Source organism: Trachemys scripta, chromosome 10, assembly GCF_013100865.1.
Source record: "Trachemys scripta elegans isolate TJP31775 chromosome 10, CAS_Tse_1.0, whole genome shotgun sequence".
NCBI classification, from domain to species: domain Eukaryota; kingdom Metazoa; phylum Chordata; order Testudines; family Emydidae; genus Trachemys; species Trachemys scripta.
In genome coordinates, this window is record NC_048307.1 from 38,994,148 (window position 1) to 39,017,967 (window position 23,820).

Genomic DNA, 23,820 nt, shown 5'->3' on the forward strand with positions numbered 1-23,820 from the left:
AGCACCAGTCCAGTGCCTCCCCCAAAGCACTCCCTTATCACTTCTTGTTCTCTCCTTGTTATTTTTGCCCCCTAGGAAGATCTGGAGAAGGAGAGAAGCCAGCTACTCACTCGGGCAATTGTGGCAGAAGAGCAGGTGCTGGAGCTGCAGGAATATGTAGATAAGCATCTTGCAAGGTGAGATGGGGATCCCTTCATCTGTCCCTTGCTCCATGCACAAGGCTTACTTCCAGGGCTGGTGAATACTGTGATAACTGCTGCCTTCCCACAGCGCAACCCAGCTAATGTTTGAAAGTGAATCCAGCTTGTGAGCAGCTGGCTGTCTCAGTAACTCAGCACGATCAAGGGAGTTTGCATCTGTCCTTTCCAAGGCATAATATTTCCTTCCTCTGGGCTGCAGCCCACCCTGGGGATGATGAAAGCTGTGTAGGAGGCTAAGGAGGGGGGTGAGTGGGGAAGACTGTCTAGAATTCAAAGCCTTTCCATTTTGCAACTCTTAACATGTCGGCTGTCAACCACTGGTTCATCACAGCCACAACAAGGGAGAAAAGCTGCTAGTGCTGCCACCATCAGGAGGCGCTATTACACAGCTTGTACAACTGCAACCAATTGCTCTTAAAAACAGAGGACCAAAGTCATAACTGGTGTAACTCCCAGGCTTGTTGCTGATGGAATCCCTTGGCTGAGTTCCTAGGTATTAGTTCACATGACAGGTTGGGACAAATCTAGCATTACCCTTAGCTGTAGTTTTCCCCCTGTCTGGATAGTGTTTGGGAACTTGACTTCAGTCTCACATTGGCTTTACAATCTCAGTCGTCAGCAGGGTTCTTATGACCGCAGCTGATGCAAGGTTGACATTGCTTTTCTTTGTAACCTATGTTTCTTTCAGGTACAAGCAGGAGATCCTGAGGTTAAGGAAATTTGTAGGGAGCGAGGCACCCAGAGCATTCAGTGCTGGGGCTTCTGATGCTCACTTAATGCAGAGATCCAAAAGGACCATCAGCCATGAACTGTAGCTTTTGCCATGGCCCTGACAAGCAGCAGTCATTAGTTCATCATAGGAAAGACAAGGACATAAAACTGAGTGGCTGCCTGGCTGTAATATTCAGTGCTCTGTCACACCAAGAGATAATTCACTCCAGCGAGCGCTCTTCATACTGGGGCCCTCTTACTAAAGGACTAGGACTTGCTGAGAAGGAAATCAGCAGTATACATTTGACCCTACAGAGGTAAATAAATTTACTAAAAACAGATCAAAACTCAGCGCTTTGTTCCCCCTTTATCTTGTTTTGTGAGGTTTCCCTCCCTCCAGCAGGCCATAAAGATTTCCCTTTCATTGCAGAAGTGCTCAGTAGCCGCAGAGCACCACTGCTGGTACCTCAGGGTGGTGCAGCACCAGAGTGGGTTGAACCATCACCCAAACTTAGTCTACTGCAGAGCTGGTGGACTCAGCTTACTATGCACCTGAATTAACAGGTTCCCTTCACCTTCTGCTAGACAGTTGCCCTTACCATTGTAACAGCTGCAAAGTGCTGTGCTTCACCGGTGCTAACTCCCACCACCTCGCCCCTGTCTGAGCTGGAGAGGAGTAGAAGTAGGTGTCATAACTGTTCATGTGTTCCTTAGGCATTTCAGCCGCCACCTCTGCTAAGGGTTCACTGAGCTGCGGCCTCAGCTCTACCATGTACTGGTCTGTAGTGATGCTGTATCCAAGGCAGGCCCTTTCAAAATTTTCTAAGAAGGCCTCAGTATCATCGCCTGCCTTGTAGGTGGGGAATTTTCTGGGATGGGAAGTGGTACCTGGAGAGGGGTTGTTAGGATTGGCTGTTGTATCCGGCCTAGCCCGTGCTAATTCCAGTTCATGCTTCATCTCTTTTTCTCTCAGCTCCATAGCTCTCTTGTGGGCCTCCTCTTTGGCTTTCTCTTCAACTTCTTGCTTGAGTTTTTTTAATTGAACCAGTCTCTGATTTTTTTTTCATTTTCTTCTGCTTCTAGTCTGGCCAGTTCTATTTTGTTAGCTACTTCTTTGGTAGTCATTTTCCTGTTTTCTTGTGCTGGGCCACACCCCTCTGCAGTTGACTGAAACTGGGATGCACTCAGCTCAGGCTGCTGCTGAGGTAAGAGACTTTCTAACTAGCTATCCCCGAGTAGAAAGAAAAAAAAAAACAATTCAGCTTGTAAATTCCTTTTACCAGCTGTTTGCTCATTGATTGAGCCCTTCTCTTTAACAAAGACCCTTGTTTAAAAAAAACTTAACACCTCTGCCTTCAGGCAAGGAGAGATAAGATATGCATCTACCTTCAGCTCTGCTTTCCAAGCAGCTAGAAAGGAGAAAAAAAATTTTTTACTGGCTGTTGGTTTAAAATGATCCCACCGCTCTGCCACAATGTCAAGGCTGCTTCCCTACTCTGAACTTTAGGGTACAAATGTGAGGGCCTGCATGAAAACTTCTAAGCTTAACTACCAGCTTAGATCTGGTCCGCTGCCACCATTCCCAAAGCTAATTCCCTTCCCTGGGAAGTCTTGAGAGACCTGTTCAGAAAGATTTGGAAAACCTGGATTGATGTCTGGTCCCTCTCAGTCCCAAGAGCGAACAACTTCCCAAACAAAGAGCACAAACAAAAGCCTCCGCTCCCCCTCCTCCCCAAGATTTGAAAGTATCTTGTCCCCTTATTGGTCCTTTGGGTCAGGTGTCAGCCAGGTTACCTGAGCTTCTTAACCCTTTCCAGGTAAAAGGATTTTGGAGTCTCTGGCCAGGAGGGATTTTATAATACTGTACACAGGGGAGCTGTTACCCTTCCCTTTATAGTTATGACAGTAGGGTTCAGGTTAGGATTTGAGCTCAGCTGCTCTTATGGACAGGGCACTGAGGAGACTTTACAGCTCTGCACTCATGGTGAGTTGTTCCATGGAGAAGGACCTGCTGGGTGGTGACTATGTGAGGAGGACCTACAAGGACTTGATGATCAGGGAGAAAGAGAGAGAGCTGGAGAAGCTGCATTACTGAGCCTTTCTCCCAGGGAATTCTGAACACAGTCCAGAATGGCTCTGTCTATGGTGAGGGGCAGGCAGCACCCCAGCCCTGCCAGAAGGATGAACCGAGTCCTGCAGTCTTTTTATTGTTAGAAAATGAATTGCAAATCTATTAAGAAGAGGAAATGAGTTATTTTAAACAAGAATCAAAGATTCAGCTCTTCAGTCTTGTGACAGTTCTTTGGGGATTTCCAGCCCAAGTCCCCAGTTCAAAGGCTGTCCAGGATTCTGGTTCTAGGGAAGCCAGAGCATGTGGGGTAAAGTCTGACAAATCATCACCCCCTCCCTGCTCATCGCAACCCCCTTCTCTCCCATGCTTGCTGGGCTATTCAGCTGAGTAGTCACACTATGGCAGCATTTGCCCTCCAGAGCAGTTCTGAGGGGCTAAAAAAAGCACACACATCTGCAGAGGCTCCAACGATATTGTCCAGGCTGTAAACCCCAGCTGCAGCTGAGCTCTTGACTCATTCTAGGCATCCCTCAGGTTTGTTCTGCCCTTTTTGCCGTACAGTCTTGATGTCATAGGCCCAGCTTCTGTTTATACCCCCTCCAACACTGGTGGTTGGCATCCAGGTGGGAAAGGGGAAGCGTCCAGCCACCACCCGGGCCTCATCTGGCAGTTCTGCAAGCAGCTTTGTCTCTAGGAGAGGTAGCTAATGGGGAGGAGGAAGGGGAAGCTGTTACTCACAGTCACTGGTATCACAAGGAGGGGAAAAAGTTGTGTGTGTTGTGTTCTAGAGACTTTTTGCAGGTTTGCCATTGGTTAGCAGAGTTGTCATTTTGATTATTAATATTGATATTGAAGTAGCATCCAGTGGCCCCAGTCAGGATCCGGACCCCATTATGGTGAGCATGGTACAAACGCATTTATAGATGAAGCCCCTGCTCTGAAGAACTTACAATCCAGGACACATTCATGGAGCTTGGCTTTATGTTCAAAAATTAATTTGATCTCAACAGTAAACAGTAATGGCCCAGAAGGGGGCTGGCTCCATGGAGATGAGAAGTAAACACCCAAACCAAGCCAAGGACACCAATGCCAGCAAGATCTACAGTACAGATCCGTTTACGTGAGGATGGGGGGAGTCAAGCCGTCACAACTGCGTGTTAACGGACCGCGGGTTAAGAAATATCTTAAGATATCTATATATACATATGTATAATTATCTAGGATTACATACGTATTCAGTGTCCTAAATACCGAAGGCCTATCTGTTAACGGTGCTTTGCAAGAATATAAATTCAAATGTGTAATCTAATAAAAATATTATTACTACTAAACAGGGGTGAAAGAAACTCAGGACACTTACCGGTACACGGTGGGGGTGGCTCTGGCCCCCAGAAGAGGCAGGGCTAGGGGTCAGCATCCCCCAGCCAGCCCTTCCAGGCCACCTGGTCCGTGCTGCCCGGGGTTCCCATTGTGATTTAAAGGGCGGCATCCGGAGCCCCAGGCCCTTTTAAATTGCTGACCCCAGGGCAGCTGCTCCCTTTGCCCCCCTGCCCATCAGCAGCCGAGGGGGGGCAAAAGGGGCAGGGACCTTAAAGCGCTGCAGGGTCCTTTGCTGCAGCAGCGCTTTAACGTTGCTGCGCCCAGCCACCCTCATCGGCGGCCCAGCGCTGCTGCAGCAAAGGACTGTCCTTAAAGCACTGCAGCACTTTAATGTCCCTGCCCTTTTTGCCTCTCCTGTTGGCGGGGGGAGGGGGAGAAGGGGCAGCAACATTAAAGCGTTTAAGGATGGTCCTATGCCGCGGCAGTGCTTTGAGGATCCTTAAAGCACTGCTGCAGCAAAGGACCATCCTTAAAGCGCTACCATGGCAGCGCTTTAACGTTGCTGCCCCTCCCTGCCTCCCCCCTGTCGGCGGTAAAGACATACAACACGTTTCCCCTCCGCACTTCTTGTCGATTTCTATGCCAGTGAGTTAGTGAGCAAATCTGTGCGCTACATAGCAAGATCCTGTACTGCGTGTTAACAAGTCTCGCATGTTAAATAGGTAGCACTGGGAGGCATGGCGCTACCATGCGTTAAGCCGGATTCACGCGTAAACGGGTCTGTACTGTATTCTTTGGTGCTAATATCCACAGAGCAATAAATAATACCTTCATAGAAACTTATCTCGGCACTACCTGGGATGGAGTTCAGTAGGCCCCTGTTGCAAGACACAGTGGCCCCCTGTTGGACGACTTCTAAGTATTGGCAGTCTATCACAATAAGAAGGGCTTATGCTAACCCTCTTTATCTCTGAACTGAGGCCAGATCTGCAGATGCACTGAGCACTTGCTACACCCATTGAAACAAGCAGGAGGCGCAAGTGTTCAGCACCCCAACATGTTTAGGAATTTTGAATCACAAAATGCAAACTCTGCTGTATCCGTCCCTACAGCTACACAGTGCTCAATGCATTCACCTACCTCCGTAGTCACAGTGCTGGCTGGGGATATAGTAAGAGTGTACACCCAGCACACATGGGCAGTTTCTCAGCAGATCCAACATTTGGGCTATCCCCACTCAAGGAAAACCCCCACTGATGGGGCCATTAGCAGGTGTCCACAGCAGCCTTGTTAAGGCAGATGCACTAGGATTTCGTTGGTTATGTGAAACATATATAGTTCTAGTGCCATTTTCTTAAGGGTTTTTTGCCAACATTCAGGATGATCCCTTTACTCGAGTATCCTCCCTTCTCATTGATTTGCCCAACAAAGTAGGAAATTGGCAACCAGCCCTTCACCCTTAACCAACTGTACCAGCCTCTAGAGAGTGCTTGGACTTACCACACTGGGAGCTAGGAAGATAGAGATGTTGTTGCAGTCAGACAGGTTTACCTTTAAGAAGATAAAGTCAGTCATGGAGAGAGAAATAACAGGCTGAAGGTTCAGTGCAATATGTGCTGGGGAAAGAGGATCTTAGTGGACTCTTAAATCTATGTATAAGGGTCAAACATCACTTGTTGACATACAGGAAGTTATTCTAAAGCCCAAAGAGGTCAATAATACTGAGCAAGTGAGATTTTTGGGAGGGGGAGTTGTGCTGTTATCAGGAGGTGCTGCAAAAACACTGTTACTGGACTAGATACAGGTGTGTCTCTGATAACGGATTAAATAAAATCTTAGGGTCCCAAAATGTAGAGATGGGACTGACTTATTAGTTCATAGAGTCCAGTAGGTCTCAACCTATTTACCATTGTGGGGGGCATACGTGGCTCTCCGTGTGTTATGTGAGCTGCATCCACACAATATATATACTACTGATTGGGCCGCAAGCGGCCCGTGGGTTGAGAATCACTGATCTAGTCCATCTCTGCCAGTGTTTTCTCCAGCCTAGTTTTAGATGTGTGGAGAGGTTCAGCTTTTGCTAATAGATCTTTAGGAGGCTTGATGCATGTCTAGAGTCCCAGGTATAGACGGGCAATATGAGAGGAACATCTTCAAGCATGCCCTCCTGCTGCACTGAGAAAGGACATTTATGCAAGGTAGGGGGCTCTTTCATTGTCCCTCTTGTAGAGCTTCCCAAGGCTCCAGACCTCAGTGTTTTCAACATCATTTTCAGCTGTGTGTGTTAAAGGCCAGGAGAAGGAAAACAGATGGATGATCCCAGCTAAACACACCTGAGGAACCTACAGAGGTGAATTAACAGTAATTCAATATTATTGGACAGAGAGGGCCAATGTGGCTTTCTTCTCCCTTTTGCCACAGTGCTGCTGATGTAGGAACTGAGGAAAGTTTCTAGCACACAAAGAGTTGGATGATCAAATTATATCTGATCCATAAGGAACAGTTCCAGTGCGGGAAAGGGGAAAAAAACCCAGTGCCTCTAAGAAGTAGGTTTGGAGGAGAATGCTGACCTTTTGCCCAGTGTGGCTAAAGCCCCGATGTCTATGTTTAGCAGAGGTAGGTCCTTTGATCTTAGAGATAATGTAGTCAGTCAGCCTGAGAAATCCAGAGTCCTGACTCCATCACAAGAAGTTACCTTCCATAGATCTTGCCGTTGGTAGAAAACCTTCCCGTAACACCCAGCCCTCCAGGCGCGATAGTTGGAGAGTTTCAACAGCCAGGGGTTGAGTTCGTAGCCAACAGCTGGTCTGAAGCCTTGTTTATATGCTTCTAATACCTGGAGAGAGGAATTGAAACCAAAATAAACCTCCATGTTTGTTCCTGAAATAATCTCTGGAGCAGTGGCTGTAGATCAGACAGCTTCCAGCTACTCCATTCCCAGCAGCAATCACTGTGGGGAATGGATAAGAGTACTCTCTTTACCTGCACTGCATTCTCTAAGCAGCTCTTGTAGGGAAAGGGGTAGGAAGGTAAGGAGTAGATGATTAATGACCAGATGCCAGTGTAGAAGGTAGCTGGCAAGGCTCAACATGTAACATGATACGTCCTTCGAGATAAATCAGGGAGGCAGTGAAACAGAGAGAAACTGAGGGTGTGATTCTGTGAAGGGCTGAGTTTTCAACTCCTCTCAGTTCAGCATGCTCAGGACCTCCCAAGAGGAAGTTAGCACCTTGCAAGCTCAGACTAACAATGAGGAAAGGACAAGACAGGGTTTGAGAATGGTTGTAAGTACCAGTCTTATCAGAACTTTTTTCTGATAAGCTAAAGCGATTCCCTTCTACTGGTTGTGAGAGTACTATAGTTGCTCCAATCCCTTCCTTCCCCAGCAGAAGTCATTCTAAGATGATGTGCAGGAGTAACAGCTATGTGGGGGCTCTCAACTGCTCCATCCCAAATTCGTTAAGGAGTCCAAGTCTAGGAAAGGGACATGTGAGTTGCTCCATAAGGAGCATTGCCTAAATACTCCAGTCCCAGGAGTCTTTGCAGGGAATGGCTAAGAGCAATTGCCTTGAAAGAGCTTTCAGTCTAAGGAGTTACGCTGGTGTAAGCCCACCACAACCTCAACTAAGTTTCTCTAGCTCAGGGGTCGGCACGTGGCTCGCCAGGGTAAGCACCCCGGCGGGCCGGGCCAGTTTTATTTACCTGCTGACGCGGCAGGTTCGGCCGATCGCAGCCCCCACTGGCCGCGGTTCGCCGTCCCGGGCCAATGGGGGAGGCGAGAAGCGGCGTGGGAGAGCGATGTGCTGGCCGCAGCTTCTTGCCGCCCCCATTGGCCCGGGACGGCAAACCGCGGCCAGTGGGGGCCGCGATCGGCCGAACCTGCCACGTCAGCAGGTAAATAAAACTGGCCCGGCCTGCCGGGGTGCTTACCCTGGCAAGCCGCGTGCCAAACGTTGCCGACCTCTGCTCTAGCTATACACGGACATAACAGGGAGCAGGATGTGGATGCTCTTGGAGTGGGAGATCTACCCTTAACACTATTAACTCTTCAAAATGCAAACCAGCAGCTGTGAATATCAGACACAAGGACTTTTTTCTCGCTTACAATTCTGCCATCTCCTGACCCTAAATCCACCATCTTCCCAGAGCGTCCTTTCAGCAACGACATCACATTCTCAACTTGCTTGGCACTTGATGGTACATATGGCACCTAGTTTAGAGAAATATAAGCCCCAGTCAAACACAAGTTACCTTTCTGGTGTTCCAGTTGTGTCAGAGTACTGCAGGATGCAGTAACGCATCCTACAAAGCATGGTGTTTTGGGACATGTAGTTCCACACTTGTGCAGGCTGCACATTCATTACAAACAAGGCCCAATCCTGCAAATGGATTCGTACAGCCAAACGCTTGTTATAGCCCAGAGCTCAACTCACTTCACTAGATTTCCACATGGGCACAAGGGTTTGCCTGTATGGATTTGACTGCAAGATCAGGGCCATAAAGTGAAGTCAAGGATAGCCACTTTGGTCACCTACACACTAGGTCTATCTGAATAGGAGGAAACAGCACTAAACAGTCAGGAGACTCCCAGCTGAAGAAAGCAAACGGGACTGAGACCTAGAGGAGCTAGCCTCAGCCACTATGCTAAGCACAACTGGAAATTGAGCCAGATCCACAACTGGTGGAAGTGACTTAAATGAAGCTGCACCCACTTACCCAAGCGGGAGGTTGGATCCTAACTAGGTCTCATCAAAACACAGCTGGAGTACTAAAAATGAAACCTATCATAGAGATCTTTTCACTTGCAAACAAAACAGTTTTACAAATATTAATCATGTCAGCTATGTTTCAGGTGCAGAGTTTGTAAAGTGGTTTGGGAGCCTTTGGAATTAAACATCTTAAAACAAGAGATATTGGCAAGGTTGCTAAGAACAAAAAATGTGACAAAATAATTCTCATGTGGTTTTATTTCCCATAGCAAATGCCTCAAATATCCTTGTGCCAGCAGGCCAGAGTTCACAAGTGACCCTATAACCGAAGAAGTGAGGTTTTTATCCACGAAAGCTTATGCCCAAATAAATCTGTTAGTCTTTAAAGTGCCACCAGACTCCTTGTTGTTTTTGTAGATACAGACTAACACGGCTACCCTGATACCTATAACCAGTGCATCCCTTGCATCTGAAGAAGTGAGGTTCTTACCCACGAAAGCTTATGCTCCCAGTACTTCTGTTAGTTTCAAAGGTGCCACAGGACCCTCTGTTGCTTTTTACAGATTCAGACTAACACGGCTACCCCTCTGATGCTATAACCAGTGGGTACGTGACAGAACAGAAACGCCATAGTAAAGAAATGTTTCATGCATCTTCCAGGGTGCCTTTATAAACCACATTGGGGGAATAAAATCATGTTATATAAAAAGCTTGGTAATATTCATTCCCCTCCAAATATATACTTAATGCGGCCTCTTCTCTTAAACCAGAACAAATCCCCATTAAAAAGCCCTGGCGAATGATCTACCTGTAACTTTAAAGGCACTCTGCAGAAGCCAGGCATGAGAACTCCTGCCCACATAACATAGGCAGCAAAACCTGTGCCTGCTGCAAGCTGCACGAGGCCCCAGCCACCAATAGTCTTCCCTTGAAACTCCATTGCCAGCTCTTCTATGTCATCAGGATCCATAGCTGTAAAAACACCAGGATCGGAAGGAGATTTATTCGTTAACCAGCTAATCATACCTGGCACGTATTCAGCATGCTGTATTTGTATTTACAGCACTGCACACACAGGGCGACAAAAAACCCACTGTATTCTTGTACGCCCTTCCCCCATGTACCCTCCCACGGCCCGTTTCCCCCACCTGACGGGCAGGGGAGAGGTTAGGCTCGAGGGCGCAGCCCCTTTAAATCAGGCGTCCCTACACAAAACTCATCAGGAACTACCCGTATGCGTCCCATAATGCACCACGCATATTACCGTACCGAGACATACATACTGTCTTGGCACGCACGCCTCTCCGGTGATGAACAGGAGGTGGTGCTCCGCTCGTGAACACAGGTAACTGAAAAGGTGGTCCGTGCGGAAAACACGTCCCTAGCAACATTAGTTCCGCTGCTGGGACCTAGACAGCCATTAACCCTCCCGCTCTTCCCAAACACTACACCCAGTTCCCCCACCTCGACACCCACCAAAGGAGGTGCCACAGACTTAGAGGTTCGGAACATAACTCTCGGCAGTACCGGGGTTGAATGAGAGGTACTGGGGAAGGTTATGATGGAGGGTACTGGGGTTGAATGGGAGGTACTGGGGTTGGATGGGGCGGGTACTGGGGAAGGTCATGACGGCGGGGGGGTACCATGGTTGGACGGGGGGTACTGGGGAAAGTTATGATGGCGGGTACCAGGGTTGGATGGGGCGGTACTGGAGAAAGTTATGATAGGGGATACCGGGGTTCAGTGGAGGGGGGTGTACTGGGGAAGGTTATGATAGGGGAACCGGGGTTGGATGGGGGGGCTGTACTGGGGAACGTTACAATGGACGCGGGGGTGGGGGGTTACCAGGGTTGGATGTGAGGGGGGTGTACTCGGGAAGGTTATGACTGGGGGTACTGGGGTTGGATGGGAGGGTGCTAGGGAAGGTTATGACGGGTTGCACTGTATTGGATGGCGGGTACTAGAGAAGGTTATGAGGGTGCATACCGGGGTTGGATGAGGGACAATGGGGAAGTTTATGATGGGGGGGGGGTACCGTGGTTGGATGGGGGTCATTGGGTAAAGTTATAACGGTTGTTATCGAGGTCTGATGGGGGGTACCGGGGTTAGATATGGGGGTACTGTAGAAGGTTATGATGGGGGTACCGCAGTTGGAGGGTGGTACCGGGGAAGGTTATGACAGTGGGCACCAGGTTAGGAACGGGAGTGCTGGGGAAGGTTATAAGGGTTGGTACTGGGTATAGATTCGGGGGTGTACTGGGGAAGGTAATAATGGGGAGTACCGGGGTTGGATGGGGGGCTACCAGGGAAGCTTTTGACAGTTGGTACCGGGGTTGAATGGGGGGGTTCTGGGGAAGGATATCACGGGGTGAACTGCGGTAGGACGCGGTGCACTGGGAAGGTTATGACGCTGGGTACTGGAGAAGGTTATGACGGGGGGTACTGGGGTTGGATGGGGAGAATACTGTGGTTAGAATGGGGGTTCTGGGGAAGGTTATGATGGGGGGTATCAGGGTTGGATGGGGGTGGTGTACTGGGGAAGGTTATGACGGAGGGCCCGGGCTTGGATGCGCGGTGCTGGGGGAGATTATGACGGGGTGTACTGGGATTGGATGGGGAGAGTACTGAGGAAACTTATGAATGGGGTACCAGGGTTCGATGGGGGGGTACTGGGGAAGGCCATGATGGGGGGTACCACGGTTGGATGGGGTTGGAACTGGGGAGGTTATGACGGGGGGTACTGGGGTAGGATGGGGTGTACTGAGGAAGGTTATGACGGGGGGTATTGGAGAAGGTTATGATGAGGGGTACCGGGGTTGGATTGGGGGGTGTACTGGGGAAGATTATGAGAGGGGGACCAGGTTGGATGAGGGTTGGTGTACTGGGGAAGCTTATGACGGAGGGGCGGGGGTACCCGGGTTGGATGTGGCTGTACTCCGGAAGGTTATGACGCGGGGTACCGGGTTTGGATGGGGAGAGTACTGGTGTTGGAATGGGGTTTCTGGGGAAGGTTATGATGGAGGGTACCGAGGTTAGATGGGGTGGGAACTGGGGAAGCTTATGATGGGGTGTACTGGAGTTGGATGTGGCTGTACTCCAGAAGGTTATGACGGGGGGTACCGGGGTAGGATGGGGTGGGGACTGGGGTACCGGGGTTGCATGGAGGGTACTGTGGAAGGCTATGACGGGGTGTGCTGGAGTTGGATGGGGGTTGTTGGAAAGGTTATGATGGGGCGTACCAAGGTTGGAGTGGGGGTACTGGGGAAGGTTATGATGTGGGGTGCTGGGTTTGATAGGGTGGGTACTAGGGAAGGTTATGGGGTGGAGGTATTGGGGTAGGATGGGGTATACTGGGGAAGGTTATGACAGGTGGTACTGGAGAAGGTTATGATGGGGCGTTCCAGGGTAGGATGGGGTGTACTGAAGAAGGTTATAATAGGGGGTACTGGATAAGGTTATAATGGTGCGTACCAGGTTTGGATGGGGTGGGTACTGGGGAAGGTTATGAGGTGGGGGTATTGGGGTAGGATGGGGTATACTGGGGAAGATTATGACAGGTGGTACTGGAGAAGGTTTTGACGGGGGGTACTGGAGTTGGATGTGGCGGTACTCGCGGGGGTACCAGGGTTAGAGGGGGTGAGTACTGGGAAAGGTTATGAATGGGGTACTGGGGTTGGATGGGGAGGTAGTGGGGAAGGTTATGATGCCGGGTACCAGGGTTGGATGGGGGTGTGTGTACTGGGGAAGGTTATGATGGGGGGGCTGGGTTTGGATGGGGGGTACCCGGGGAGGTTATGACGGGGTGTACCAGGGTTGGATGGGAGGGTATTGGGGAAGGTTATGGCAGTTGGTACTGGCTTTTAATGGGGGGTACTGAGGAATATTATGACAGGGGGTACTAGGGTTGGATGGAGAGTGTTATGATGGGGATACCGGGATTGGACGGGGGGTACTGGGGAAGGTTATGATGGGCTATGCTGGGGTTGGATGTGGCTGTTCTCCACAAGGTTATGATGCGTGGTACCAGGGTTTGATGGGGAGAATACTGGGGAAGGTTATGAATGGGGTACAGGGGTTGAATCGGGGGGTACTGGAGAAGATTATGATGGGGGGTACCGGGGTTGGATTGGGGCTGTACTCCAAAAGGTTATGATGCGGGTTACCGGGGTTCGATGGGGAGAGTACTGGGGAAGGTTATGAATGGGGTGTTGGGGTTGAATGGGGGGGGTACTGGGAAAGGTTATTACTGGGGGTGCTGGGGTTGGATTCGGGGTAGTGGGGAAGGTTATGATGGGAGGTATTGGGGTTGGATGGGGAGAATCCTGGGGAAGGTTATGAGGGGAGTACCAGGGTTGAATGGGGGCATACTGGGGAAGGTTATAACGGGAGGTACCAGGGTTGGATGGGGGTCGTTGGAAAGGTTATGACGGGGCGTACCAAGGTTGGAGCGCTGGTACTAGGGAAGATTATGACGCGGACCTACCGGGTAGGATGGGGTATACTGAGGAAGGTTGTGATGGGAGGTACTGGAGAAGGTTATAATGGGGGGTACCGGGATTGGATTGGGGCATGTAGTAGGGATGGTTATGATGGGGGGTACCAGGGTTGAATGGGGGTTACTGGGGAAGGCCAACTTGGGTTGGATGGGATGGGAACTGGGGATGGTTATGACGGGGGGTACTGGGGTTGGATGGGGAGAGAACTGGGGAATGTTATGATATGGAAACCGGGATTGGATGGGGGGTACTGGGGAAGGCCAACTTGAGTTGGATGGGGTGGGAACTGGGGATGGTTATGACGGGGGGTTCTGGAGAAGGTTATGACAGGGGGACCAGGCTTGGATGGCGGGGGGGGGGGTATTCTGGGGAAGGTTATGACTGGGAGTACCAGGTTTGGATGGGAAGAGTACTGGGGAGGTTATGAATGGGGTACCCGGGTTGGATGGGAGGATACCGAGGAAGGTTATGATGGGGGGTACTAGGGTTGGATGGGGAGAGAACTGGGGGAATGTTATGATGGGGATACGGGGATTGGATGGGAGGTACTGGGGAAGGTTATGACGGGGGTTACCGGGGTTCAATGGGGTGGTACTAGGGAAGGTTATGAGGGGAGATACGGGGTTGGATGGGCGATACTGGGGAAGGCTATGACGGGGCGGTACAGGGATATGACGGGGTGTACTGTGAAAGGTTATGACTGGGGGTACTGGAGAAGGTTATGATGGGGGGTACCGGGGTTGGATGGAGGGTGTTCTGGGGAAGGTTATGACAGGGGGTACTGGGTTTGGATGGGGTGAGTACTGGGGAAGGTTATGAGTGGGGTACTGGGGTTAGATGGGGAGAGTCCTGCGGAAGGTTATGAAGGGAGTACCAGGATTGGATGGGGGTCGTTGGAAAGGTTATGACGGGATGTACTGAGGTTGGAGGGGGGTAATGGGGAAGGTTATGACGAGGGGTACTGGAGAAGGTTATAACGGGGAGTACCGGGGTTGGTTTGGGGGTTGTTCTGGGGAAGGTTATGACTGGGGGTACCGGGTTTGGATGGGGCGAGTACTGGGGAAGGTTATGACGGGGCGTACCGAGGTTGGAGAGGGGGTACTGGAGAAGGTTATAACGGGGGGGGTACCGGGGTTGGATTGGGGGGTGTACTGGGGATCGCTATGATTGGGGGTACCGGGTTGGATGCGGGGTACTGGAGAATCTTATGAAGGGGGGTACTGGGGTTGGATGGGGAGGTACTAGGGAAGGCTATGACAGGGTGGTACCGGGGTAGGATGGGGGTGTACTGTGGAAGGTTATGATAGGGGGTACTGGAGAAGGTTTTTGGGGGTATCGGGGTTGGATGGGGAGCATACTGGGGTTGGAATGGGGGTTCTGGGAAAGGTTATGATGGGCGTACTGGGGTTGGATGGGGTGGGTACTGGGGAAGGTTATGTTGGGGGGTTACCAGGGTAGGACAGGGTATACTGGGGAAGGTTATGATAGAGGGTATCTCGGTTGGATGGGGAGAGTACTGGGGAAGGTTATGACAGGGGTTACCAGGATTGGATTGGGGAGGTACCAGGGAAGGTTATAATGGGAGTACCAGGGTTGGATGTGGTGTACTGGGCATGATTATGATGGGGAGTAGCGGGGTTGGATGGGGCGGGTACTGGGTTAAGTTATGACGGGGGGGGTGTCGGGTTTACACAGGGCGAACTGGTGAAAGTTGTGACGGGGGGTACTGGAAAAGGTGATTACGGGGGTTGGATTGGGAGAGTATTGGGTTAAGTTAGGATGGGGGATACTGGGGAAGGTTAAAATGGGGGGTTCCGGGATTTGATGGGGGGCACTGGGGAAGGTTATGATGGGCAACAGAGTGGGAGCTACCCAGTTTATTGCACCCAATGCAGCCTGTATGATTACCTTCCCTATGGGCTGGTGGTGTATGTATGCATTCGGTGCAAGTAGCTCCAGGCCCTCAGAGACCGTGTGGCTGAGCTGTAGGAGCTAAGGGAGACAGAGAGGTACATAGATGAGACTTTCTGGGACACGGTAGAACAGTCCCACCCCTGGTCTGACAGCATCTGTGCTGTTGAGGAGGATGAAAGCCTCAGGGAAGGAGAACATCCAACTGGAGCAGAGGGAAACAATCCCATAGTTGGGATCCTCTTCCCAGATGATGATGTGATATCCTCTCGCACTGAGGATACTTCTCCGGGGGAGGGAACTCCAGTTATTAGGAAGAGACAGGTATTAGTCAGGTATGGGCGATTTGATCATTAGAAACATAGATAGTTTGGTTTGCGATGATCGGGAGAACTGCATGGTGACTTGCCTGCCTGGTTCAAAGGTTGCGGATCTCTTGAAACATCTAGATAGGCTTATGTGTAGTGCTGTGGAGGAGCTGGTGCTTGTGGTACATGTAGGTACCAAAGACATGGAGAAGGATATGAGAGAGGTCCTGGAGGCCAAATTTAGGGTGCTAGGTAAGAGATTTAAGTCCAGGACCTCCATGGTAGCATTCTCTGAAATGCTTCCAGTTCCATGCGCAGGGCCAGTTAGACAGGCAGAACTGCAGGGTCTCCATGCATGGATGAGACGATGGTGTAGGGAGGAGGGGTTTAGATTTATTAGGAACTGGGGAAGCTTTTGAGAGAGGGGGAGCCTATACAGGAAAGATGGGCTCCACCTAAACCAAAATGGAACCAGATTTCTGGCGCTTAAAATTAAAAAGGTCGTAGAACATTTTTTAAACTAAGGGCTGGGGGAAAGCTGACAGGTGCGGAGGAGCATGTGATTCCTTAGGAGAGGCTCTATAAATGGAGATTCCCTATGTCCTAATAAGGAGGAGAGGATGGAAAATGATAAAATACAGGGAGGATCTGATGAGAAACAATCAAATGAAAAAAAGTCCCATTCAATTATGTCATGCAATAGGGGACAGCCAAAAAATGACAAGTTTTTAAAATGCTTATATACCAATGCTAGAAGTCTAAATAATAAGATGGGTGAACTAGAGTGCCTAGTATTAAATGAGAATATTGATATAATAGGCATCACAGAAACCTGGTGGAATGAGGATAATCAATGGGACACAGTAATACTAGGGTACAAAATATATCGGAAGGACAGAACAGGTCGTGCTGGTGGGGGAGTGGCGCTATATGTGAAAGAAATCATAGAATCAAATGAAGTAAAAATCTTAAATGAAGTAAATTGTACTATAGAATCTCTATGGATAGTAATTCCATGCTTGAAAAATAAGAATATAGCAGTAGGGCTATATTACAGACCACCTGTCCAGGATGGTGTTAGTGAATCTGAAATGCTCAGGGAGATTAGAGAGGCTATTAAAATAAAAAACTCAATAATAATAATGGGGGATTTCAACTATCCCCATATTGACTGGGTACATATCACCTCAGGAAGGGATGCTGAGATAAAGTTTCTTGACACCTTAAATGACTGCTTCTTGGAGCAGCTGGTCCTGGAACCCACAAGAAGAGAGGCAATTCTTGATTTAGTCCTAAGTGGAGCACAGGATCAGGTCCAAGAGGTGAATATAGCTGGACCACTTGGTAATAGTGACCATAATATAATTACATTTAACATCCCTGTGGCAGGGAAAACCCCACAGCAGCCCAGTACTGTAGCATTTAATTTCAGAAAGGGGAACTACTTTAAAATGAGAAGGTTAGTGAAACAGAAATTAAAAGGTACAGTACCAAAAGTAAAATCCCTGCAAGCTGCGTGGAAACTTTTAAAAAACACCATAATAGAGACTCAACTTAAATGTATACCCCCAATTTAAAAAACATAGTAAGAGAACCAAAAAAGAGCCACCGTGGTTAAACAACAAAGTAAAAGAAGCAGTGAGAGGCAAAAAGGCATCCTTTAAAAAGTGGAAGATAAATCCTAATGAGGAAAATAGAAAAGAGCATAAACTCTGGCAAATGAAGTGTGAAAATATAATTAGAAAGACCAAAAAAGAATTTGAAGAACAGCTAGCCAAAGAGTCCAAAAGTAATAGCAATTTTTTTTTTAAATACATCAAAAGCAGAAAGCCTGCTAAACAACCAGTGGGGGCCACTGGACGATCGAGATGCTAAAGGAGCACTCAAAGACGATAAGGCCATTGCGGAGAAACTAAATTAATTCTTTGCATCGGTTTTCACTGTTGAGGATGTGAGGGAGATTCCCAAACCTGGGCCATTTTTTTGGGGTGACAGATCTGAGGAACTGTCCCAAATTGAGGTGTCATTAGAAGAGGTTTTGAAACAAATTGATAAACTAAACAGTAATAAGTCACCAGGCCCAGATGGTATTCCCCCAAGAATTCTGAAGGAACTCAAATGTGAAATTGCAGAACTACTAACAGTAGATTGTAACCTATCATTTAAATCAGCTTCTGTACCAAATGACTGGAGGATAGCTAATGTGATGCCAATTTTTAAAAAGGGCTCCAGAGGTGACCCTGGCAACTACAGGCCGGTAAGCCTCACTTCAGTACCAGGCAATCGGTTGAAACTATCGTAAAGAACAAAATTGTCAGACACATAGATGAACATAATTTGTTGGGAAATAGTAAACATGGTTTTTGTAAAGGGAAATCATGCGTCACCAATCTACTAGAATTCTTTGAGGGGGTCAACAAGCATGCGGACAAAGGAGATCCAGTAGATATAGTGTATTTAGATTTTCAGAAAGCCTTTGACAAGGTCCCTCACCAAAGGCTCTTAAGCAAAATAAGCAGTCATGGGATAAGAGGGAAGGTTCTTTCATGGATTGGTAACTGGTTAAAAGATAGTAAACAAAGGGTAGAAATAAATGGTCAGTTTTCAGAATGGAGAGAGGTAAATAGAGGTGTCCCCCAGGGATCTGTACTGGGCCCAGTCCTATTTAACATATTCATAAACGATCTGGAAAAAGGGGTAAACAGTGAGGTGGCAAAATTTGCAGATGATACAAAACTACTCAAGATAGTTAAGTCCCAGGCAGACTGTGAAGATCTACAAAAGGATCTCACAAAACTGGGTGACTGGGCAACAAAATGACAGATGAAATTTAATGTTGATAAATGCAAAGTAATGCACATTGGAAAACATAATCCTAACTACACATATACAATGATGGGGTCTAAACTAGCTGTTACTACTCAAGAAAGAGATCTTGAAGTCATTGTGAATAGTTCTCTGAAATCATCCACTCAATGTGTAGCGACAGTCAAAAAAGTGAACAGAATGTTGGGAATCGTCAAGAAAGGGATAGATAATAAGACAGAAAATATCATATTGTCTCTATATAAATCTATGGTACGCCCACACCTCGAATACTATGTGCAGATATGGTCACCCCATCTCAAAAAAGATATATTGGAATTGGAAAAGGTTCAGAAAAGGGCAACAAAAATGATTAGGGGTATAGAACGGCTTCCGTATGAGGAGAGATTAATAAGACTGGGACTTTTCAGCTTGGAAAAGAGGTGCCTAAGGGGGGATATGATAGAAGTGTATAAAATCATGAGTGGTATAGATAAAGTAAATAAGGAAGTGTTATTTACTCCTACTCATAATACAAGAACAAGGGGCCACCAAATGAAATTAATAGGTAGCAGGTTTAAAACAAACACAAGAAAGTATTTTTTCACGCAACACACTGACAACCTCTGGACTCCTTGCCAGAGGGTGTTGTGAAGGCCAATACTATAACAGGGTTCAAAAGGGAGCTAGATACACCTCTACCCCGATATAACGTGACCTGATATAACACGAGTTCGGCTATAACGTGGTAAAGCAGCGCTCCGGTGGATCAAAGCAAGTTCGATATAACGTGGTTTCACCTATAACGTGGTAAGATTTCTTGGCTCCCGAGGACAGCGTTATATCAGGGTAGAGGTGTAGATTCATGGAAGATAGGTCCATCAATGGCTATTAGCTAGGATGGGCAGGAATGGTGTCCCTAGCCTCTGTTTGCCAGAAGCTGGATTGGGTGACAGGGCATGGATCACTTGATGATAACCTGTCATTGGCCACTGTCAGAGGACAGGATACTGGGCTTGATGGACCTTTGATCTGACCCAGTATGGCCATTCTTACATTCTTATGTACCTGGGTTGTACGGGGGGTACTGGGGAATGTTATGATGGCAGTACTGTGGTTGGATGGGGGGCACTGGGGAATGTTATGATGGGGGGTATTGGAGTTGGATGGGAGTCTCTGGGAGAAGGGCTAGGGTGGGTGAGGTGGAACTTGGGGAAGGAGAGTTAGTCACAGGCATGGAGGGTAGTGCTGCCCAAATAATTCCTGGAGACTGGCACCCAACAGACCTCGGGAATTGGGCCTCAGAGCACCTTCTTTGTGATGCAGGTGGCAAACTGCATCACTGTGTGAACCATATGCCAAGGCCCTGCCTGGGGCATAAAGAGAGTGTGCTCAGTCACATTTGCTAAATATGAGGCAAAGCCTTCTCAGGCCTTATCTTTACTAGGAAAAAAGGTGTCTATTTTAACCCATGTTAGCTGACCCAAGTAGACAACACAGTTGTACTTTTAACATTTGTTAGCTGGTTGAGGTAAACCCTAGAGTTCTTTCAGCCGACTTTAGTTTGTGTTGATGCACATTTCTCCATTCTCAACCAGTTGCTGCCTTCAGTGTCAGTATTTTGAACAGGCTCCTGAACTTCGTGCAGGGCTAGAGGAGGTGTCTGCTGATGGTGGTGATGGTTGTAGGACAGGAAATTATGAGGAAGAACCCCACAGTAGGCAGATGTGGTATAAGCAGCCCCCATGCAGCCTAATTAAAAAAAAAAATTAAAAAAAAAATTAAAAAAAAAAATCTTACTCTTTAATAGTTTGTATAAGCAGGATCTGAATGAACTCTCCCCTGACAGCTAGTTCAGGAGTGGGAGAGACTTCAGGAGCAAACTGTATTTACATGAACACAGTCTTTCCCCAGAACCCCCATTCCACCCCAGTACTATCCCCATCCAACCACTGTTTGTTCGTCCCGGACCTCCGCCTCGGCACGCAGCCGTCCCTCATTGAGCCGCTCGGTGCCGCAGGACCAGCTGGTCCTTCCAGGCCCCCTTGCGTCCCAGGACCAGGCCGTTCCCTGGCAGGGACAGTGGTGCCAGTGGGCACCGTGGCCCCAGGCACCGGTACCGCCGGGACTCCGCTCCGTGGTGGGAGCATCCCAGGCCCAGCCGACGTCGCCGCCTTGGCACCGTGATGAGGCAGTGGGCACCGACCCTCCAGCACCGACTCGGGCCCCAGGTCAGGACGTCGAGCTACCGGCACAGCTGGGTGCAGACGACACCGCAGCACTGACCTCCTCGGCACCGGATGACTCCGTGGCTCCACTTCCTCCGGTCTCTCAGGAGGATTTCAAGGCCCACCAGGAGCTACTCAGGAGGGTGGCATTGAACCTCCAGCTCCAGGCCGAGGAGATGGAGGAACCATCGGACAAGTTGTTCAATGTCCTTACCTCCTCGAGGCCGGGCCGCGTGGCCTTCCTGCTCCATCAGGGGGTGGCTAATATCACTACTGGCCTCTGGCAAACCCCGGCATCCCTGGGTCCTATCTCCAAAAAGGCCGAACGGAAGTACTTTGTGCCCACAAAGGGGCTCGAGTACTTCTACTCCCACCCAACTCCGAACTCTCTAGTGGTGGAGTCCGTGAACTACCGGGAGAGACACCGCCAACCCGCTCCCACCCCCAAGGACAAAGACGCTTGCAGGCTGGATTCCTTTGGAAGAAAGGTTTATTCGTCTGCGAGCTTTCAGCTCAGAGTGGCCAACCATCAGGCACTCTTGAGCAGATATGACTTTAACCTTTGGGGACCCCTGCCCAAATTTGAGCCTTCTGTTCACGAGCAGGCTAGGAAGGAGTTCCGGGCTCTAGTTGAGGAAGGTGCTGCGGCGACTAAAGCAGCGCTCCAGGTGGCCTCCGATGCGGCGGACATGGCCGCTCGTTCGATGGCCGCAGCGATCTCCATGAGAAGGGCATCCTGGCTTTCGCTCTCTGGACTATCGGCTGAGTCCCAGTCGATCATGCAGGACCTGCCATTCGACGATCGGGCCCTGTTTGCAGATCAAACAGACACGCGTCTGCACGGGATGAAAGACTCTCATACCACCCTGCAGACGCTAGGCCTGTACGTCCCGCCGGCCAAGGACAAGCCCAGGCCTCACACCTCCGCTCCACAGGCTCGGGGCAGATATGAGCCCCCGCGTAAGAAGCAGCGGGAGCAGAGGCTCCGGTCACAATGTCAATCCCATTCGGCCCCTCATCCGGGGCCCTCTAAGGCCAGGAGGCCAGGGAAGCAGTGTTTTTGACTGCTTGCGGGGGGTTACTGGGCCTGTTGCCAGGTTAACGCCCCCTCCCCCCCAGTTAATAAAGTTCAGGTTTGCCAATCGCTTACCTGCCTTCAGTCTGCAATGGTTCTGTATTACCACGGACCGCTGGGTCCTCAATACTATATCCCTGGGGTACAGGTTGCAGTTTGTTTCGCCCCCTCCCAGTTGCCCTCCAGCCAGGGGGTCAGCAGAGGACCTGGAACATGCGCTCCTCCTAGATCAGGAGGTACAGCGCCTCCTCTCCCTGGGAGCCGTGGAGAGGGTATCTTGGGAATTCCGGGGCAAAGGGTTTTACTCCAGGTATTTCCTCATCCCGAAGGCGAAGGGCGGGCTTCGGCCCATCCTCGATCTGCGGAAGCTCAACCAGTTTGGGTTTGTTACAAATTCCGCATGGTATCTCTAGCCTCTATTATTCCCTCCCTAGACCCGGGGGATTGGTTTGCAGCGCTGGACCTCCAGGATGCATACTTCCACATCCATATTTTCAAGGGTCACAGGCGCTTCCTCCGTTTTCTGGTGGGCTAGGACCACTACCAGTTTACGGTCCTCCCCTTTGGCCTCTCGACAGCCCCCAGGGTCTTCACGAAGTATATGATGGTGGTAGCGGCCCACCTCAGGAGGAGAGGGCTGCAGATCTTTCCCTACCTGGACGATTGGCTGCTCAAGGGCAAGTCCCGGTCCCAGGTGCAGCAGCAAATAACCCTCCTGCTACGCACCTGCTTAAATCTAGGCCTAGTGGTAAATGAGGAGAGTTAGTTAGTTAGTTAGTTAGTTCCAGTCCAGCGAATAGAATTCATAGGAGCGCTGCTGGATTCCCAGGCGGCCACAGCCTCCCTTCCAAGGGACAGGTTCGAGGCGCTCAAAGGCCTCATCACCTCGGTCACGGCCTTCCCGGTAACCACGGCTCGGATGTGCCTTCAAATCCTCGGCCACATGGCAGCATGCACCTCAGTGATGCGACATGCCAGGCTCCGGATGAGGCCCCTCCAACTCTGATTGGCCTCCCGCTACTCCCAGGCCAGGGACGGCCTGGACAAGGTTGTCACGGTGCCGCCAACGGTGGTTGCAGACCTCCAATGGTGGGCCCTTCCGAGGGCCCTCTCCCTCACTAGATCTGGTGTCGGATGCCTCGGCCCTGGGGTGGGGAGCCCACGTGTGGGACTTCAGGACCCAGGGTATGTAGTCACCCGAGGAACTGTCCCTGCACATAAATGTCAGGGAACTCAGGGCAGTGTGCCTGGCGTGCGTGGCTTTCCACCAGCCCTTACAAGGGGAAGTGGTCAGAGTCCTCACGGACAATACCACCGCAATGTATTACATCAACAGGCAAGGGAGCATGCACTCCAAGGCCTTATGCCAGGAAGCCCAGCTCCTGTGGGAGTTCTGTATAGCCCACAACATCCTCCTCCGAGCGTTCCACCTACCCGGCGAGAGCAACACGCTCGCAGATCGCCTGAGTAGGGTGTTCTCACAACAACACGAGTGGTCCCTGCACAGGGAGGTGGCAGAATGGATCTTCCTTCAGTGGGGTACTCCCCAGGTAGACCTATTCGCCACCACCCTGAACCGCCTGTGTCCCAGGTTCTGCTCCAGGGTGATAGAAAGCGATGGGGCCAGGACGGACGCGTTCCTGCTCAATTGGTCGGGGCCATGATGTACGCCTTCCCACCCTTCCCCCTCATAGGCAGGGTCCTACAGAAGGTGAAGTCAAATGGGACAAGAATTATCCTGATAGCCCCGGATTGGGCCCGTCAACATTGGTACGGGACCTTACTGCAACTCTTGGCGGCCCCCCCTCGCAGGCTGCCGCTCCGCCCGGACCTACTCTCACAGAAGAGAGGTCGTCTCCTCCATCCCAACCTGGCCCCGCTCCACCTGACAGCATGGCTGCTCCATGGCTAGATGCGGAGGAGGGGACGTGTACCGAGGCTGTTAGACGGGTCCTGCTTGAAAGCAGGAAGCCGTCCACACAAAGG

General features: G+C 50.0%; 3 protein-coding genes across 24 annotated transcripts in view; 2 read left to right on the top strand and 1 right to left on the bottom strand.

Moving 5' to 3' along the window:
* CCDC78 (coiled-coil domain containing 78) overlaps nt 1–9,443 on the top strand; it is an 87,478-nt gene extending 78,035 nt beyond the window's left edge. For 5 of the 14 annotated variants that reach the window (XM_034782975.1, XM_034782979.1, XM_034782986.1 and 2 more), the window contains 2 exons: nt 76–176; nt 9,281–9,443. In XM_034782975.1, coding sequence (XP_034638866.1) covers nt 76–176; nt 9,281–9,428 — 249 coding nt within the window. In that variant the 3' untranslated portion in view covers nt 9,429–9,443. Of the gene's footprint in view, nt 1–75; nt 1,253–1,994; nt 2,013–3,992; nt 4,156–9,280 lie in introns of those variants that run through there. The other 9 variants (XM_034782980.1, XM_034782984.1, XR_004647324.1 and 6 more) reach the window with 8 other exon arrangements.
* The window catches only part of ANTKMT (adenine nucleotide translocase lysine methyltransferase), a 29,470-nt gene extending 19,096 nt beyond the window's left edge, over nt 1–10,374 (bottom strand). The window contains exons 1-6 of one of the 9 annotated variants that reach the window (XM_034782988.1): nt 10,281–10,373; nt 9,820–9,983; nt 8,408–8,512; nt 6,998–7,138; nt 5,803–5,853; nt 2,705–3,685 (exon numbers count right to left, since the gene is read on the bottom strand). In XM_034782988.1, coding sequence (XP_034638879.1) covers nt 3,497–3,685; nt 5,803–5,853; nt 6,998–7,138; nt 8,408–8,512; nt 9,820–9,981 — 648 coding nt within the window. In that variant the 5' untranslated portion in view covers nt 9,982–9,983; nt 10,281–10,373 and the 3' untranslated portion in view covers nt 2,705–3,496. The other 8 variants (XM_034782989.1, XM_034782990.1, XM_034782993.1 and 5 more) reach the window with 8 other exon arrangements.
* LOC117883577 lies at nt 10,231–21,906 on the top strand. The gene is made up of 2 exons (XM_034782987.1): nt 10,231–10,356; nt 20,446–21,906. Exons 1-2 carry the CDS (start codon nt 10,322–10,324, stop codon nt 21,821–21,823), a joined length of 1,413 nt encoding a protein of 470 aa, XP_034638878.1. The 5' UTR covers nt 10,231–10,321; the 3' UTR covers nt 21,824–21,906.
* Nucleotides 21,907–23,820: the final 1,914 nt, after the last annotated feature.

Bases quoted from the DNA above. Each gene is read 5' to 3' on its own strand.
- LOC117883577 (XM_034782987.1), top strand. From the start codon at position 10,322: ATGAACAGGAGGTGGTGCTCCGCTCGTGAACACAG. The intron at 10,357-20,445 runs GTAACTGAAAAG...GTCTTTCCCCAG, and splicing joins TGCTCCGCTCGTGAACACAG to AACCCCCATTCCACCCCAGT.